Genomic DNA, 17,881 nt, shown 5'->3' with positions numbered 1-17,881 from the left:
CCCTACATGAAGATAGTTTGCTATTGTCTCAGTAAACATCAGCTTTCCTGTACTTCTATTTTCTCTTTAGAATTCCCTTCCAAGAAAGCCTTTCTACCAGTTCCTTGAATTTGCTTTTCTGAAGACCACTGTTCTTATTCTGCTTTTCTCCTTCCAATATTTTCTAACAATAATGAACTCTATCATTTTGTGATCACTTTCATCCAAATTACCTCTCACCTTTAGATTTTCAGCTAGTTTCTCCCTGCCCTTCTGACATCAGATTTAATAATCTATTATATACTAGAACTGAAGCTTAGAAGAATGTTTTCTCCTGACTCCATTCCATGACATGATGCACTTGAACAATCAAAATTAGCACTTCAAGAAGCCAGAGAGAGAGTGAGCTTCTACAGTACAATATCTTAAAAGGTAACAGTATGCCTATGTAACAATTGTAAATATACAATTTCTAAACTGTATCTCAGTTATTACATCTGCAGAATAACAAGAGCGTAAAGCGTACTTTTACATGTGCTCTGATACATTCTGATTAGATTCTCGAGTCTGCTGGAGCGTTCTAATCAGAACACTCCAGCATACTGCAGTGTCTTTTATTCAGCATTCCCACATTTCAAAATGGCAGAGGGGGTGGTTTAACTAAAGCTTGTTGAATACTAAATACACAAGATGCTGAAGGCTCCGGAGAGTTACTAATTAATGCATCCCCCCCCACCCCAACCCCAGAGCGTGTGTACAGGTACCCAAAGCAATTTCCAAACATCATAAGCTAACCTTAAAAATAAAAATGCCTCGGCCCTCAAAAAGATAGGATGACTAGTCACATTCCCTAAAACACATTTCTTTATACTGAACATGTTGATGATCACTACCATGCTGTAGAATGCTCCTTCTATAGGAAACTTCCACTTTCTAATATTTCACATTTCAAACTAGTAGATGGTCATCTAGCACTTTGCTGCTGCTGTTGTTTGCATCTCCCTTCGTTTCAGTTGGTAAGCATTCTTGTAGTGTTTTCTCCTATCTCTTCTCATTAAGAAGGTGACATATTTTCACACTACCCAGCACTGTTTAATAAATAAAACAATATTTTAAGATTTTAGGCTGGTTTAATTTCATGCAGAGGTCAAAGTACTAAAATATGAATTTACTCTTAATGAAATCACTACTTATACCATTGTCTGGTAGGTCTAAACTTTATACAACAGACACGTTCAGGAAAATATCCTATTCTTCCAAGACAGACAGTTCTTCATGTATTTATCATGACAAGGCTTCTAGAGGGAAAGGTTACTAAAACTTTGTCCTAGCTTTTCTGAGAGGTTTATAGCTTATTATAGGGTTATGTCCTTGGAGTATTTAAATGTATTTCCTTCTCTTTTAGTCATCAGTGCCTCCTTCCACTTTTGACTTGGAGGTTGTCTCCATTTTTAAAAACACACGAAGACTGCTCTTTAGCGAGAGGGGATATTAATTTGTTAAATATGACATATATTATGACATATACATATAGAGTATCCACAGTATATGGGACCAAGTGAATCAAAATCAGCCTTGGAACTACCCAGGAGGGGACAGAACAGTACCAGAACAATTTTCTTAAAATACAGTTTTAGGAAGATTAAGACAAAATTAGATTAACAAGAGTGAAATAGCATGATCTCCATTTTATATCAAGTGGGATTACTTCTACAGCAATTGCAAACCTAAGATATTTGCCTTCATTAACACCAAAATTAATTAATAAACTATGTTTATTTTAAAATACTATATTTTTAACATAAAGTTATCAAATTTAAAACATTAAAAAGGACAAATGTATACAAGTAAGGCACCCTGCCAAAGTTTACATACATATCACTAGAACAAGAATGATCAGTACTTTAGTAAACCTTTTTTTCACCACATTAACTACTGTCATGTGGATTACTTTTACTTCATACAAGCATGTCATGAGTCAAAATGTTCAAATTTTATCTTTAGCATTTCTATTCCCTTTAAAGAGTTTTAAAACCTAGAATATCCTATTTGTAATGTGTTTCTCAGGCCATAACAAAGAAGTATACTGTACCTCTGGTGCTGATGGCTGTTGCCGATGGGGCTGTGCTGGTTGTTAAGGCTACAGTGGTTGTGACTGTTGCAGTGGTAAGGGAGGGGATGACAGTGATGGGAAGCAAAGTGTTGGAAACATCTGGTGAGTGGAAAAAAATATAAAATAAAATCATATCATGCTAACAAAGGAGAAGCATAACAATGGTTCAAATTGTAAATACAAGTATGTAGAAAAAATGTATAAATTAAAACATGATTAACACAGATTATTACAGGGACAACACTGTACCTGTACTTGAAATTCTTGACCTTATATCACTCTCTGCTTTTATAATCAAACTTTCAGGGGCCAGAATGTAAAACATTGTTAAAATGATAAAGTTTCCAAGGATCAGAAGAGTGAATATTTAAGTGACAAGAATCCATTTCTTCACTGAGCCATTTTAAATGTCTCATATAATAGAAACCAAATATAGATGAAACATGCTGTGTCAGAGTGGGAGATGAAAAAAAAACGCTAAAATAAACAGACACGTGTTAACGAGAAATGGCTGTATGTTAAACACACCCACTTTCAGACAGACTCGATGGAAGGAAAAAGGGGAAAATTGCTACTAACTCTAAAAGCTGCTTTTTTCAGTTTGCTTGTCTTCTTCCCACACATTTAAGACAGTTGTCTGCTGTGATTCAGAGCAGAATACATTTCAAAATCCTTACCTTAATCAGCTGGCAAAGATGTATTTTTTAATCATCGTTCATATCCATAAGTATCTAATAACCCCTACTATATTTCATTTGGAACCCAACATTTGGGAAATTCATTAATTTTATTTCTACATGGGTGTGCAGAAGTCAGAAGGGGTGCAAAATAAGCTTACAAAATCTCTGTCTCTATGTAAATACTGTAAATGCCACTCTACAGTACCAATGCAATATCAACCCATAACCAAAATTCTTTGAAGGGAAGGTTTTAAATAAATGGAAGGCAATAAATGGATGTAGCAAAAGTATTTGGATCTGCACTGCCTAATCAATAAAGATCAGGGTTCTTGGTCTACAAACAGACTGTAAATAAGAAAAAAGGAAGAAAAAGTGAGAGAAACACTTTAATAAGGAACTTAAAAGCATCTGGCACAGATCACCTACACCACACTTTTGATACCCTTATGGTGAACAATATCCATGTTCCATACACAGCATGACTGAGTTCACTGGGGTCGCTTTTGAAGCAAGATGTAACCCAGTGTAGTTAAGAGATCAGAAACTGGCCCACAGTCTGTCTTGTCATGTTGCTGAAAGAGATTTAACTGATGATAATTGTCACTGAACATCATCACTTCCTAGTAAAGTCATTGGGAACTGAGGCAGCTCAACTTTTCATAGCTTTGGGCCCTAAGGGAGAGACAGTTCAAGAACAGGTTTCTTAAGTTCAGCATTGACTAATTATCATCCTTAGTTTTGATTTAATGTGCTTGCATTGTTTTCAGGCTGGATGACAGATTGTTTTGCCATTTAAAAATGTTTCCCTGTCATTCTGTCAGTTAACACCTATGAGTCACCCAAACTTTTCTCTGTTCATCTGCCTACGATGTAGAGCACCATTATTTTTTGCAGAATCTATACTTGCAGAATTTTCCACTTCAGAAGCTATCAGATAACTGCATGAGATCACCCTTTCATCTTTTGTGCACTGATGTTTACACCTGTTCTCCAGTAGGAAATATTCCCGAGCTAGCAAAATTAAGACAGGCTTTTCAAAAAGACAGTGTAGTCACATTAGTCATTAAGAAAAAAATTGTAATACTGCCTGGAGTGCGACTGTCATGATAATTAAACAAAACTAATTTTAACGAGCATTATAAATGAATGAACATGCTAAAAAAATACATGCTTTGATTAATACAATTATTTCCCCCCAAAAGAAACTTCTTTTTAGAAAAGCATTTTGGGAAAAAAATCATATCAAATAGGATAAAAAAAATGCATAATGTATAGAGTTAGTGCAAAGAATGATATATTGAAAAAATGCTGCATTTCATTCTCGAGTCTGCACCTTCCACCTTATACACCTTCCACCTTATACATAGAAGTTACAAAACTTACACTTGCTGTGGTATCATATCTAAATACTACAGGATGTAGTAAATGGCAATAGCTAACTTTTGTCAATTGCATTTATACTTTTCTAACAAACTTGTTCACAATGTTCCTACATTGCTCTATTGAGATTACCATGTACTATTTGTTACCCATGGATTCAGGAGTCCTTCATATGTTAGTTCCTCCTACCGTCTGAAAATGTCCTGTCAATCTTTCAGATTTAAAAAGTACATCCTTCTTATATCCTAACTACATAACTAATGCTTGTTACTTAACACTAGGACACTTCAATGTTACAATATTGATGGAATAAGGTTAATAAAAAAATATTAACTATAAGGTTAATAGCTGCTGATCCCATAGAGAAAAAACCCTAAACTTTAGACTATTAAAAAATTAGTGTCCAGAACAAGAATATCCAGGCTTTAAGACACCAAACACCAGACTAAAAACTCAAATTAATGTATCAATTCATAAAGTAAAAATAAATACACAACGTTGACTTATTCTTGCTTTTTCTTATAACAAAATAAATCAACAGTTGATCAGCTTTGCCCATTCTTTGCAGTTACTGGAAGAATGCAACTCATATGCTGAATTAGCGACCAGGAACGAGACTGGATGAAGAGAAGATATGTTATTTTTTAACAGAAATACTCAGGTACATCTCAATCTTCTCAAGATTCTAGAAACATCTAGGTCTTGCTAATGATGTTCACCAGCTTTGCATGGTATTGTCACTTATTTAGTACATCAACGCTCATATTGCACAGTGAGGATACATCTAAAATATCTGAGGACCCCACTAGGGGGTGACCTGAGAGAGCTTTGCACTTTATACCCATCTTAGGGTGTATGGAGTGGGTGGGGTGTGTTTCACTATATTCCCCGAGCATGGTTCTCTGACATGATATACATGTTTTCATTTTCATATTAGAAACTAAATATCATTTTTTATAGAAATTGAAAATGACTCATTTGAAAATTCTGTAGGCTGCATTTTGTCCTCAAATCACAGCATAGCTGTGATGAAGAATAACATTTTCAGAAGTATCTCAGTCCTAAATTCAGTTTACTCTCAAGTAAGCTACTCTAAAATAAATGCTCCTGGACATGTATCTACACAAGCAGGGATGCAGAAGCATATTTGCTGCTCCTAGAGGCAGACTGCTCCCACTCCCTATGGCCATGCAACTGTCTCTTGCAGCAGCCAGGGGGAGCTCTAGGCTCTTCCTGGGCACTAGCCCAGGGACCAGGAGACAGCTGCCTCCTGGCAGGGGCTGGGACATTGCCCCTGCCCCCAGAAGCTGCCTGTTGCCAGGCATGCTCTGCCACCAGAGCCTGGGTGGAGACAATGTCCTTCTGCCCCAGCAGCAAGGAGCTCCCAGCCCCAACACTGATCGCAGGGATGGAAGATCCTTATCTACCAGCCTGAGCCCGGTGGTTGCAGGACTCAGGCTGGGAAATCCTTATCTCTCAGCACCAGCTCTGCGGTCACGGAGCCGGCGCAGGGAGATCCTTATCTCCCACCACTATCTCTGAGACTGCAGAGCTAGCCCTGTGACCACAGGCAAGGATCACATAGCCCATCCTGGCAGCAAACAGCTCCTGGGGCAGGGAGTAATCTCCTGCCTGCTGCTGCCCAGGGGCACATTTGCTCCCAGTCAGACATCTACACATGCACTACTGCAGTTACAAATCATGAGTAAATTTAATACTTATATTTGCAGGTAGCAAATTTACTCATGATTACAGCCAACTACTGTGCAGTAAGTGTTTGCACGTGTAGACGAGGACGCTTACTATGCAGTAACTAGCTCTATTGCTCAGTAAAGTGTTTCATGTAGACATACTCAGTGTGTTTTTAACTTGATACATTGAAGTCTATTGCTTTACATGTAGGCAACAGGAACAGCATTTTATGGTTTCTGGTTCTGGAGGACTAACTTGTGATTTTTTTTTAATTTTAGGACACAAATATGTTACTTAATTTCTCATAACATTAAAAGCTACCTATTTACATCTATGTAGACACATTAAATCTTAGAGTTACACTATAAAAGGGATTAGATAGCACTGTCCTATTCTTTTGTCAGCAAATATCTTAATAGAATAGTTTTGTGTCTCTCTCTTGAGCAAAAGAGTGTTTGAGTTAGACGTTCCTCAACTTCCTGACCCTGGAATTTTCTAGCAAGAGGTACAGAAGGCCTTCTTGTTCAAGCAATAATATGATTTTGTTGTCGTTGTTATAAATCTCACGCCGGGGTCATTATGACCATCTCAGGTTACAGAGTTTGGGAACAACTTTTAACCAAGAATCATGTCTGAGGGCCAGGGTAGTAGAGTGGTTAAGATGCCTTGCTACAGTTCCAGAAGTTTGAGTTTGAACCTCATTCTGTTCCTATACAACCCTGGTATAAAGAAGTCATTCAGGCTGGGAGTCACAGGCCACATGCAGACATATGTGATTTATGGCACCACAAACCTCTTTTGTGGTGTCACAAATTGCACACATTGCATGTTAAACCATGTATGGCACTGCTAATTTGTAGCATGGGGACAAAATTTGCTACCAGGATTTCCCAGTAGCAAAAAAGAACCGTGGGGAAAAAAGCAGCACATAGCACATGAAAATAGTGTGCACCAGGACAAACACAGAGACAGGGGAGTAGGTAGCCCAGGAAGTGGAGTGGCTTTCTGGAGCACAGTGTACCTCAAGACAGGGGAGCAGAAAACCCTGGGCTGGCTGCTCCCCTGTCTCAGCGGGCTGCTCCCTGGTTGGCTAGAGTGCAGGGTCTGGCTGGGCTATAGCTGGCTGGGCCAGAGCACATGGAGCCTGGCTGGGAGTCAGGAAGAACTGGACATAGGCAGTTTGTCCACCGCAGGACAATACGTCCCATAACAAGGGGCATGTGTAGGGGTGTGTGCTGAAGCACAAGGGAGCAGGATAAATTTGTGCCGCTACTATTTGTGCCACTGCAAGTTCACACCCCTGGTCATCTGGATACAGCCACAGATGGCCAAACATAAATGTTAGTTATGTCATTGCCAGGAGTACTGCTGACGACAGAAGCTTTAAGCACATTAGCGTGATGGACCTTCTAGTCTCAGGCAGTCGCGACTGATGCAAACTCAATCAAAGCTATACATGACTATAGTAAATATCATGTAGTAAACATACATGACTATGTTACTAAAATTCGATTCCTCCCTCTACTACCACTGAGTTGGAATATGTTCTATTACTTCATTTATTCAATCTATACTTGTATAGTTGGTTAACTAATATTTTATTGATTAATGCAGACATGTATGCAGCCCTATACTGCACTTTTTAAAATAAAATATTCCTTTTGTAGAAATGAACACACTGAGCTCTAACAATGTCATAGTTCTGCATAATTTACCTGTGTTTTTCAAAGATACAATGCAACAAAAGAGAACAAAGATTCCTTGTCATTAATTGGAATGATGTACTTATTTTAGAACTTCCTTCATCACCTACTGTAATACCCTTGCTACTGCTAAAATACAGCTAACTTAAAGAGCTTGTAAAGAACTAAACTGTTAAAGATTTATGGGCAAAAATTGTGCCATTTGTCACATACTGGCAGGCTGCTACTTATAGTTCCGTGGGGGCCAACCTTTTTTGGCTGGCGTGCCACACGTTAGCTCTGTACCCTCCTGTGTGCCACTTCAATCTCCATCCTCTGCCTGATCTCCTGCTTGGCTTTCCACTTCCTGCACTGTCTGCTGCCTGCCCCTCCCTGATCTACTATGTGCCATACACAGAGGCTGCCCATGCCACTTGTGGCACTTGTGCTGCAGGTTGGCCACCCCTACTCTAGTCTCTGTTTTATTATATAAATATATTCCTATGAATTGTATAATACAGTAGAACCTGGCTACTTTGTAGAGTTAGGTTCCCTACCTGCCTGCAAATGTGAGGGCTTGTGAACCACCAGAGCTGCAGCAACCAGGTGCATGGTGTGCTGAGGAGCTTCAGCTGCTTGCTGGAAGAAGGGCCACTTCACTGAAAAGCTATTTTGGACTGCTGATGAGCTGGAGAAATAGCACCATTTGAAGTAAAAGCTGCAATGAACAGCTGAATAGCTTGTACTTAATTCAGCTATCCACTGTGAATTAAGTGGTGTGAAAATCAACCAGTTTCAAACAGTAGAACCTGGATAGGTTCTACCATACCATTTTAAATGAATTGGTTATATGAAGGGTTTTCAACCTTTTTGGATCAGTGTACCCCCAGCAGCCAGACCCCCAGAGCCAACCAGGCGGGTGGCGCCTATCTGGCAGAGTGGGATGGTGCGTGATGGTACTCTGTCCCTGCCCATCCACGTGTAACCCCCTAGGGCCTTCTCAAGTACCCCCAGGGGTACATGTACCCCTCTGGTCAGTTGACAACCCCAGGGTCATATTATCAAACCAAGTAATGGTCCTTTGTATCTCTTGGGAGCTACAGAGGTGCCACAGCCTAACTGCAAATGCCCAGCAGAGAATTCCTTTATTGGTGGGGGGACTCCCTTTTGTTGCATTACTGTCATTGTCAGGTGGCTGTAGTACAGACAAAGGAAGTGGACCTTCTTCCATTCACTGCTTTAAGGAGCTCCTCAACATGTACAGATAAAGGTGCGATGGAATCTAATGTATGATCCACATAGCTGCACCTCCTGCCATACCACACATATCTAGTAGGAGGTGCTACGTGTGGATCACACATTAGATCCCACTGTGCCTTGTTGATGATCTGGGGCTCCACCTGTACCAGCAAGAAGCAAGCTTCCCCAGTTGGGAGACCAGGTCAGCTAATAGGGCTTCCTGCTGTAGGGGTTCACCATACTCCCATGGCTGGAAGCTCCAACACCTAACCCAGGATCCTAGCCATAGGAGCTGCTATGGTGCCCCAGCCATGGAGCACCCCATGCTCCCCTGCAGCTGGGAAACTGCAGCAGCTGTGGTCTCCTAGCCATAGGTATGCATGGAGTGCCCCCATGGCTTAGAGATCCCAGCTACTTCAATCTCCCAGCAAAAGGGGTGTGTGGGGCCCTCCCTGGCTAGGAGATTGCAGCTGTTGTGGTCTCTCAGGTGTCGGGGTGCATGGGGCCCCAGCAGCTGAAAGACCTGTCAGCTGGAAGGTCCCAGGCTCAGGGGTGCACATGGGCCCTCCCAGCTGAGAGCTCCAATCAGCTGAAGGGGCTTCCAACTACAGGAGTGCCTAGGCACACATTCAATTAGTGGCATGATAGGAAGTAGTTTCAAAGTTATTACACATATTTTGTGGAATAACTTTGTAGTTCATTCCTCTTTTTATCATGGCATTAATTTAATTAGACCTGTGCCTGGGTTACCACTTAAGGTCTGATTAACTGGTTAATCATGCCTTGAGCGTAATGTGTAGAGGGAGCCAAGGATTATCCATTAAGACTTTGTGTCAGAATATACAGCTGTGTTGCAGCAGCTGTAAGCATGGGTAGGGACAGCCTGATCCTGAAAATCAGGAAGCAAAAATAAAGGTCCCTGGTACCTTCCTTTTCCTGTACTGAGCAGAGTTCTGCTCAGTAAAACAGAATTCATTCATTAATTCACTTCAGTCACTGAGGCTATGCCCATTTACATCCATTGAGGATCTGGCTGTCTATTTGTCCTTCAGTTTCAATGAAATGTGAGATGGTTCTGCTATGTTGGTTAAACAGGTTACATATAAGATAGATCTGATCGACTGAAAAATATTAGACTTATTTAGTAAAACACAACTTGTACTTTAAAAAGATTGAGCAAGATTCAAACAACAATGGCAATAATGGATTTAAAACAAAAGCCCAGAAAGACTTTTGTTTCAAGTTTGACAAAGGCTGACAGAAAAATTAAAGACAAAGTGATAATGATGGATGGACCCTGCGGTACTCTTGAGCGAGAATGAAAGAGACTTTAAGCGTTAAGCTGAACTGAGTGATGACCTATATGGAAAACAATTTCACTACTCTGTGCAAAATTTAATCAGAGACTGTAATATGTAGTACTGAATTATTTAGCAAGATTTCAAATCCAAAGGGAGCTGTATTTAGTGTTATTCCTAGAAACTGGCAGTGAACAAAGGCATCATGTGGTTTGAATGTCATGTGACAACAGCTCCTTAGCTGAAAAACTGAATGATCATAAACCCTTATGGATGTGAGGCCACCCAATTTTTATTTTTACTAATTGATTCAGATTTATGAAACTTTGAAATGGCAATTATATGCTTGACATTTTTGCTTATGGACAGAAAGTCATTATAAAAAAATGCACACCTGATATGGGCTAGCTCCTTAGTTAAACAATAAAAATGGAGACTAACTTCTGATTAGTTCATAATGCAAGACAGACAGCTTAGCTAAAAAGAGTTTAGAAGGAGAATAAACTACATCCATGATTCTAAGAAGTTTCATGTGTCTCTAGACAGTACTAACTGTAGGAAGACACTTTAATGATAAGATGTGGGAGCTCATTACGGCTTTATTAAACAATGTTTGGTAGTGTGAGGGACAGAGGAAAAAGTTAAGGGTTTGAGATATAAGAATCCTGAATTCTACTGTTTCCTCCAAGGAAGCTAGGAATTAGGAATTATATTTCCCTTCTCTTTAGCTGAAAGTTTTATAGGTCTTTTCTAATCTTAAAAGCACTAGATTTCAGTAGCAGATGAAAGAAGATAAATTATCATAAAAACTAAACAAAATAAAATGCTTCTCTCCTATTTTAGAAGAGATAAAAGATGGCACAACACAACAACACATACACATGGCAGCACTTCTGCTCTACATTATACGTGTTATTTGAACTCATAGGGAACAGAATTAGGTTTGCGTATTTAGATGCTAATATTTATTTTTTGCACTGTTGCAACATCAAAATTATTTAGGATTAGAAGGGTCTCTTTGCAAACGCAACTCCTATCCAGAAGATCTCACATTCAGTTTTGAAACATGATCTAATTTTTTAATAGGATGAAGAAAAGCAGGTGGGGACCATGAGGACAACACAGTAGTTTTTGATGATGCCATACAATTAGACAATTTACTATACAAAGAAAAAAAAAGTCAACTGTTCCTGATGGTTTTACAACTTTGCCGTAATCTGATGGTTGATTTCTTTTAAGAGTCCAACAGAAGTGCATATTATGACGAGTTTGTGGAAGGACTGGGGATGTGGAATGAAGAATGGATCCAAAGGATGAAATCAGCAGAAGTTTATAGGAAAAATGGAGAAACAGACATTCAAAGCTGCCATTACTATTACAGATAAAGCAATGGGAATAGGGTGGGTTGATAAGTTAAGAACTGAGCCACTGCAGGCATATACCTGCATGTCTGGGATGTCTGTGCAGTTACAAACCAATTCAGCTTAGCTAGGTTAGACTAACCAGCAAAGATCGAATCAATTCAGGCTCCAGCCTTTTGAATGTCTGCTCCTAGCTGAAGAGGTGAACCAGAATTTTGAGTAAGATAAGCAAAATGGTAGCCAGTAGAGTAGTACAGTTTTGGCAAAAGACTTGGTAAGTAATCCTTGCATTTTCTTATCCTCTAGATTGGTTGTGGGAAACTCAGCTAACGGCAGTAATGAAAAAGATATTATCCATCTGCATTTAGCTAGAATAGCACAGCCTTTTTCTTTTTAGTTCAGTTGTTGATGCTACTACAGCTGTTTCCTTGAGACTGGGTTGCATTTTACATATGGTTAATAGGGAGTTGCATATAGGAACCATTTGAAAACTGAATCAATTGCAGTGTATAGCTCTCTTCTTGTTGAGCAGCATGTTTCATGGGAAAACATATACCATCAAATTCCAAGAGCTACACTAGTGCCCACTAAGTTTCTGGGGAGAATTCCAAAATACTGGATTAGACCAACAAAGCTGTTACTGCTTACATAAGGGACTATTTTTTTCTCTGTGCAATTCTGTCATATTTGAGATTAACGAAAGTACTATACAGCTCAAACTCTCTTCATATGAACAAGTGAGATATGGGCAGCAAAGGTCCCTGGAACACACTTCCTTCTTTGTCTACCAGAGTTCATGCCATACTAGCATTCCTGGCATTCTGCAAAGCTCATGTTTTCATATTGTTATTTGACACTGCGGCACAAGGGGTTGGATGTCAGTCTGTATACAGGCTGCGTATTAAAGAATGATTTGGGTGGGATCTTATGATAAGGCCAGCTATGGGGTTTTATGTTTTTGCTGGATGAATAATCATTCAAAATTATGTTCCTAGAAAAAAAATGAGTATTGTATTGAAGTGTTTTAATTTTTAATTGTGTTCTAACTTTGTCAAGATGCCACAAATAAACTGACTTATTAAATAGTTGGGGTTTTTTTTAATGATGAAGAACCCATATTCAAGAGCTCAATCTAGTTTGACATTATCATTGGTCAACAACATAAAATATCCCACCAATGTCAACTTAAGACCGAGATAATATTCCAAAAAAACAAAACAAAACACAAAAAGAGTTCTTTTTCTTGTGTCAGGATTCTTGCAGTATTTAATTTTAAATGAATTTCAAATTACTACAAATGTGTGCTCTGAGACTGAATAGTTTTCACTCACCTCTGCTTTTTCTAGCTCCACTTTTTTACTGTGTCTATGCATTACATTTTTGAATGAATTTATTTTATGGTGAATAAAACTGCAGGTCCATGTCTTGATAGATATCAAGAAATGGACCTGCAGTTTTATTCATACATACATATATCTATATACATACATATATCTATATATAGAGATAAAGATATAGATATATATAGATATATCTACACACACACACATACGCCAATTTCCCATCAAGAATGATGGGGAGGGGAGCAGGCGAGGACAGAGCCCTGCCCCCCCCCCATCCTGGCCCACTCCCCCTTCTTGGGGGCTAGGTCCACTGCCTCACTGGGCTCAGGACCTTTCCCCCACCCCCACATTACCTACAGGGAGCAGGGCAGCAGGGGAGCAAGGCCAGCTGTGCTGGCCTCGCCCCCCTCCTGCTCCATCCCCTGTGTCCCCACCATCATGGCAGCAGGCTATCTTCTGTCAGAATACTTCTTTGCACTCTGATTGGCTGTTTGTCAGCCAATCAGCATGTGAATAAAGTGTTACAGACAGACAGACAGACGTAGGCTTTTATTATATAACATATATCACTGTACATTGTCATAGAAACTTAATAAAGCATGTAAATTGTGTCAAGATGAAATTAGGTAAAACTTCCATGGTAAGAAAAGATTTTTTTTTTAAATCAAAGTTTCAACTTTAAGGAATTGCATGATTATCTTTACAGGAACTATTCAGTAATTGCAGACAACATTATATCAATTCATATTTGGGGTTACTCACAATTAGACCTATAGTATTTCAATTAGACCTCTATAATATGAATTACAGGAATGAGAAGAGGACTTTGTTTAGGACTCCATTGGCAGTAGATAAACTAAGAACTAAGAACTGACAAATAAAATAAAAAACCTCAAAACGAGAGAGAGTAAAAAAGTAGTACCACACCCAGTTTACAGAAAGAGAACTGAAACACAGAAGAAATTAATGACTTGTCTTAAATCAGTGGTTTCCAGTGGTCAATGAAGCAATTGTAAGTGGTCAAGAGTGGGTTCATAGATCACAAGGAGTTTTACATGTCTGTATAAGTTGAAATCATAGACAATTGAAAGTTTGATAATAAAAGTGTAAAAATAGTTCAAAAGAAAGTTTGAAGTCACTAGTTCAAAAAGTCTTGAATCCCTACCTAAGAATTTTTCTAAGCTAAAAATTTAGCCCAGTTTTCCTGAGTCCCAATTCAAGGCCTCATTCAACGTTATATATAATGTATACAGTACTATGTTAAAGAGGAAAGTAATAGAATTAGCTTAAAGCTGCAGATTCTAACTTGAAAAATAACTGGTAATGCATGTGGACCAACTATTGTAAAGTATGAATAAGGCTGTCAGGACTTGTCTCTAGAAGTATAGTATTCCATACTACTTAGGTATTCTAGGTTTTTGATGAATGTTATATCATCATAAAAATAGTAATTTTAATATTTTTTTCAAGATAACTACAGTTAAAACAGGTAATTCATCCTTTCAAGTGTCTTCAAAATACATTCAAATTAAAATGTCAAAAAAGATCAATATCAGCAGGTGACCTTTGAGAACATGTTCAGAAAAATGACAATGGATGGTACAAATCAGACACCAAACCACCTTGAACCTAGATGACAGTCCTTGTCAGAATTACCTATGGCTCCTTCTGTGCAGAAAATTCAGAAAAGCCTTAGTCAGATTTGTACCTGGAGGGACAAAGAGACCAGGATGAGAAGAGACCAGAGACATTCTTTTCTATATTTTTTTCTCTCTTACTGAGACAAGTTAAGGCTAAATGGATACAACAGACTGATGATTTATCTTCTTGTGGCTATTACTTCTATCCTCCCTGAGAAACATAAGGTAGCAGAATGTATACACATCCTGTAATTTACTATAATTATACGTTGTAATTATGGAATTATGATGTCACTGAGATAACAGAGATGTGATGAGGTAGTTCATAAGAATAGAGTACTGTTAAGAATCAATATAAATTGTTCAGGAAGGATAGGCAGGAGAAAAAGGAGGGGGTGTTGTCATACATATAAAGGACATGTAAAAGTGTTTTGAGGTGCAGCATGAAGGGAGAAGATAGGCCTGTTGAAAGCTTCTGTGTAAAGGTCAGAGAGGAGAACAATGGGGGAATGTCACCATGGGCCTCTGCTATAAGCTACCAAACAATGAGAAAGAGGTAGACAAAGAAGTTTCCAAATCACAGGGCATAGGTCTCACAGGGACTTCAATTACCATGAAATGTTTCAGGAGGGAAACACTTGGGTGCACAGGAAGTCCACCAAGTTCTTGGAGTCGGTTGGTATAATTTTGGTATAAATGGTGGAGAGGCTAATTATAGGGGAAGCCCTTCCCAACTTGCTGCTCACAAACAGGGAGGGACTGGTTGAGAATATGAAGGTAACTCAAGTGACAACAAACCATTAAATAACAGACTTCAAGATCCTAAGGAAAGGAAGGAAGGAGAGCAGCGGACAGAAGAACCTGGACTTCAGGAAAGCAGAGTTTAACAAACCCAGGCAACTGGGCACAGAATTTCTGCAAAGCAAGTCTGAAAAGAAAGGTAATCCAGGAGTGATCGCTGTACTTTAAGGAGGCTGTATTAAGGGTGCAGGAGCAAACTATCTTAAAGTGATGAAAGAGCGGGAAATATAACAGAAGACTGGCTAAACATTGGTCAAGCAGTAGAAACTCAAGAAGAAATCCTACAAAAAGGGATAAATTGGTGATAATCCTAGGCAAAAAGTGTAAGATTACCACACTGCCTTGCAGGGAGAAAAATCAGGAAGGCCACAGCATGATTTGAGATGCAACTGTCAGGGGATATTAAAGACAATAATAAGGGATTCTAGATGTATGTCAAAAGTAGAAAGACCAACACAAGTGCAAGTCCCTTACTGAATGCAGGAGCAAACTGGTTACAGAGGATGCAGAGAAGGCTGAAGTATTTAATGCCATTTTTACATCAACCTTCCCACTAAAGTCAGCTTCCAGATGACATATGAAGTTGACAGCAAAGCTAAGAAAGAAGGCAAAAAGCCTAGAGTAGTGGAATAACTGTTTTAGATTATTTAGAGAAACTAGAGACTTTTGATTTAAAAGGCAGGATGGGATATCTGTTAAGTACTGAAGGAATTGGGTATGGTAGTTTCATCTTTGAGAACTCATACAGGTCAGGTAAGGTCCTGGAGGACTGGAAAACATAATTCCTATCTCTAAGAAAAGGAATAAGGAGGACCCAGGGAATTATGGATCCAGTCAGTCTGACCTTGATATCTAGAATGATTATGGAACAGGTCTGGAAGGGAGCTATTTTGAAGCATCTAGAAGAGATCAACATGATCAGGAACAGCCAGCATGCATTTATCAAGGGCAAGTCATGCCTAACCTACTTGATGTATTTCTATGATAACGTGACAGAGTCTATGGATGGAGGGATAGCAGTGGATGTGATATGACTTGTCTTTAACACAACCTTTTCATTAATAAGCTGAGGAAATATAGACTAGATGAAAGTAGTCCATAGGTGACTAGTGCCTCCTGAGTCGGGGGGGGGGCACTTGCCCCTCCAGTGGCCAGTCATCGACTAGGTTTACCTAGGTCCCCCATGGCCGATCCAAGTGACCCACAAGTGGCAGCAGCACGTCATTGGCACTTCCGGGCATGCTGCTGACACTTCCAGGAGAGTGCTGGCACTTCCAGGAGAGCCCCCACTGTCCGGACAGTGCTCTCAGGGGGACACCTGTGCTCTTGCCTGCCCCCCTGCCCAGGAACACTGCTGTCAGGGGGTGCACCTCCATGCACCCCCTACGCCTTGCCACTGAAGTCGTCTAAAGTGGATACATAACTGTTGCATTATCATAGTCAGCAGGTAGTTTTTAATAGTTCAATGTCTAGTTGGGAAGAGGTATCAAGTGGGATTCTCCTGGGGTACAGTAATGTTTAACCAATCATTCTCCAATCTTTATTTGTACATGCAGGTTTACTATCCCAAAGGGACTATACACTTGTTCTTGTTGATTTTCATGTGGATTAAATGTGGACGTTTCTCTAATCTCTCCAGATCATTCTGGATTCTAGGCCTAATTTCCAGAGTTTTTGCAACTTCACCCAACTTGATGTCATCCACAAAATCACTTTAGTGTGCATTTAATCTCATTTTCCAAATCATTAATTAAAACGCTAGGGCATTTGTAGATGAACTGACAACTGCAATACTGCAAAGTAGGATTTGGGAATTAAATTGAAACCTAAACTGAAACAACAGTGTGTTCTTGTTGCAAAAAAAGAGGAGTTTTAGTTTGCTGCACCCCAAGTCATTTAAGGCACTTTACACCATTGAATTTGCTACAGCAGCTGGAATTACCGCGCAATACACCACCAACGTGTGCTAACACCATTAAAGCAGTGCAAAAACATTTAACCCACTTTAAAGTGTCGTGCACACGTGCCCCTCATTTTGTCTACACACGGCCCTAGGGACAGACTTTTCTCTGTGGCTGAAGGGGTGCATACTAGGAACAATGGTTTCAAACTGCAGGAGAAGAAATTTAGATGGGAGACTAAGTAGAACTGTCTGACTATAAGTGTGGTTAAACATTGGAACAGGCTACCGAGAAAGCTGATGGAACCTCTGGACATTTTCAACAGTAGGTTAGACAGACACTGGATTGGAATAGGTTAGTCAGGAATAATCTTTCCTTGAGCAGGGGGCTCAACTAGACAACCTCCTGGGCCACATCTAGATGAGTGTGGCCATGCAGTATGTGGTGCTGCAAACCTGTCTGCAGCCACACATTGAGACATTTCCTGAACTGCTACTTTGTAGAGTTGGGTGGAGGTTTTGACCCCAGAAAATCTTGGGGTCAAAAAACCTTCATGAAAAAACGTGGAGTGGCACATGTGGCTGCACTGCATGCTGCCCAGAATTGGAGCCTGGTCCACTAGAGCCATGCTCTGGCCACCAGGCAGGCTCCACGCTGCAGGAGCACCATGGCTGCAGCTTTCCCAACCCCCAGGACCTCAGGTAAGGCTGCTGGGGCCAGCATGGTTGCTGGCCCCAGTCTCCCCTACCCCACACAGGGTAATCTGCCATGT

General features: G+C 39.8%; 1 protein-coding gene across 1 annotated transcript in view; it reads right to left on the bottom strand.

Annotated features, from left to right (window-relative positions):
• Positions 1–17,881, bottom strand: part of CADM2 (cell adhesion molecule 2) — a 274,783-nt gene that overhangs the window by 75,031 nt on the left and 181,871 nt on the right. Inside the window, exon 8 of the mRNA XM_014523118.2 lies at positions 2,072–2,191. Coding sequence (XP_014378604.2) covers positions 2,072–2,191 — 120 coding nt within the window. The remainder of the gene's footprint in view (positions 1–2,071; positions 2,192–17,881) is intronic.

The sequence above is a fragment of the Alligator sinensis genome, unplaced genomic scaffold, assembly GCF_000455745.1.
Source record: "Alligator sinensis unplaced genomic scaffold, ASM45574v1 scaffold26_1, whole genome shotgun sequence".
NCBI classification, from domain to species: Eukaryota; Metazoa; Chordata; order Crocodylia; family Alligatoridae; genus Alligator; species Alligator sinensis.
The sequence above is the reverse complement of the archived record's forward strand: the minus strand, read 5'-3'. Positions and strand labels throughout refer to the sequence as shown.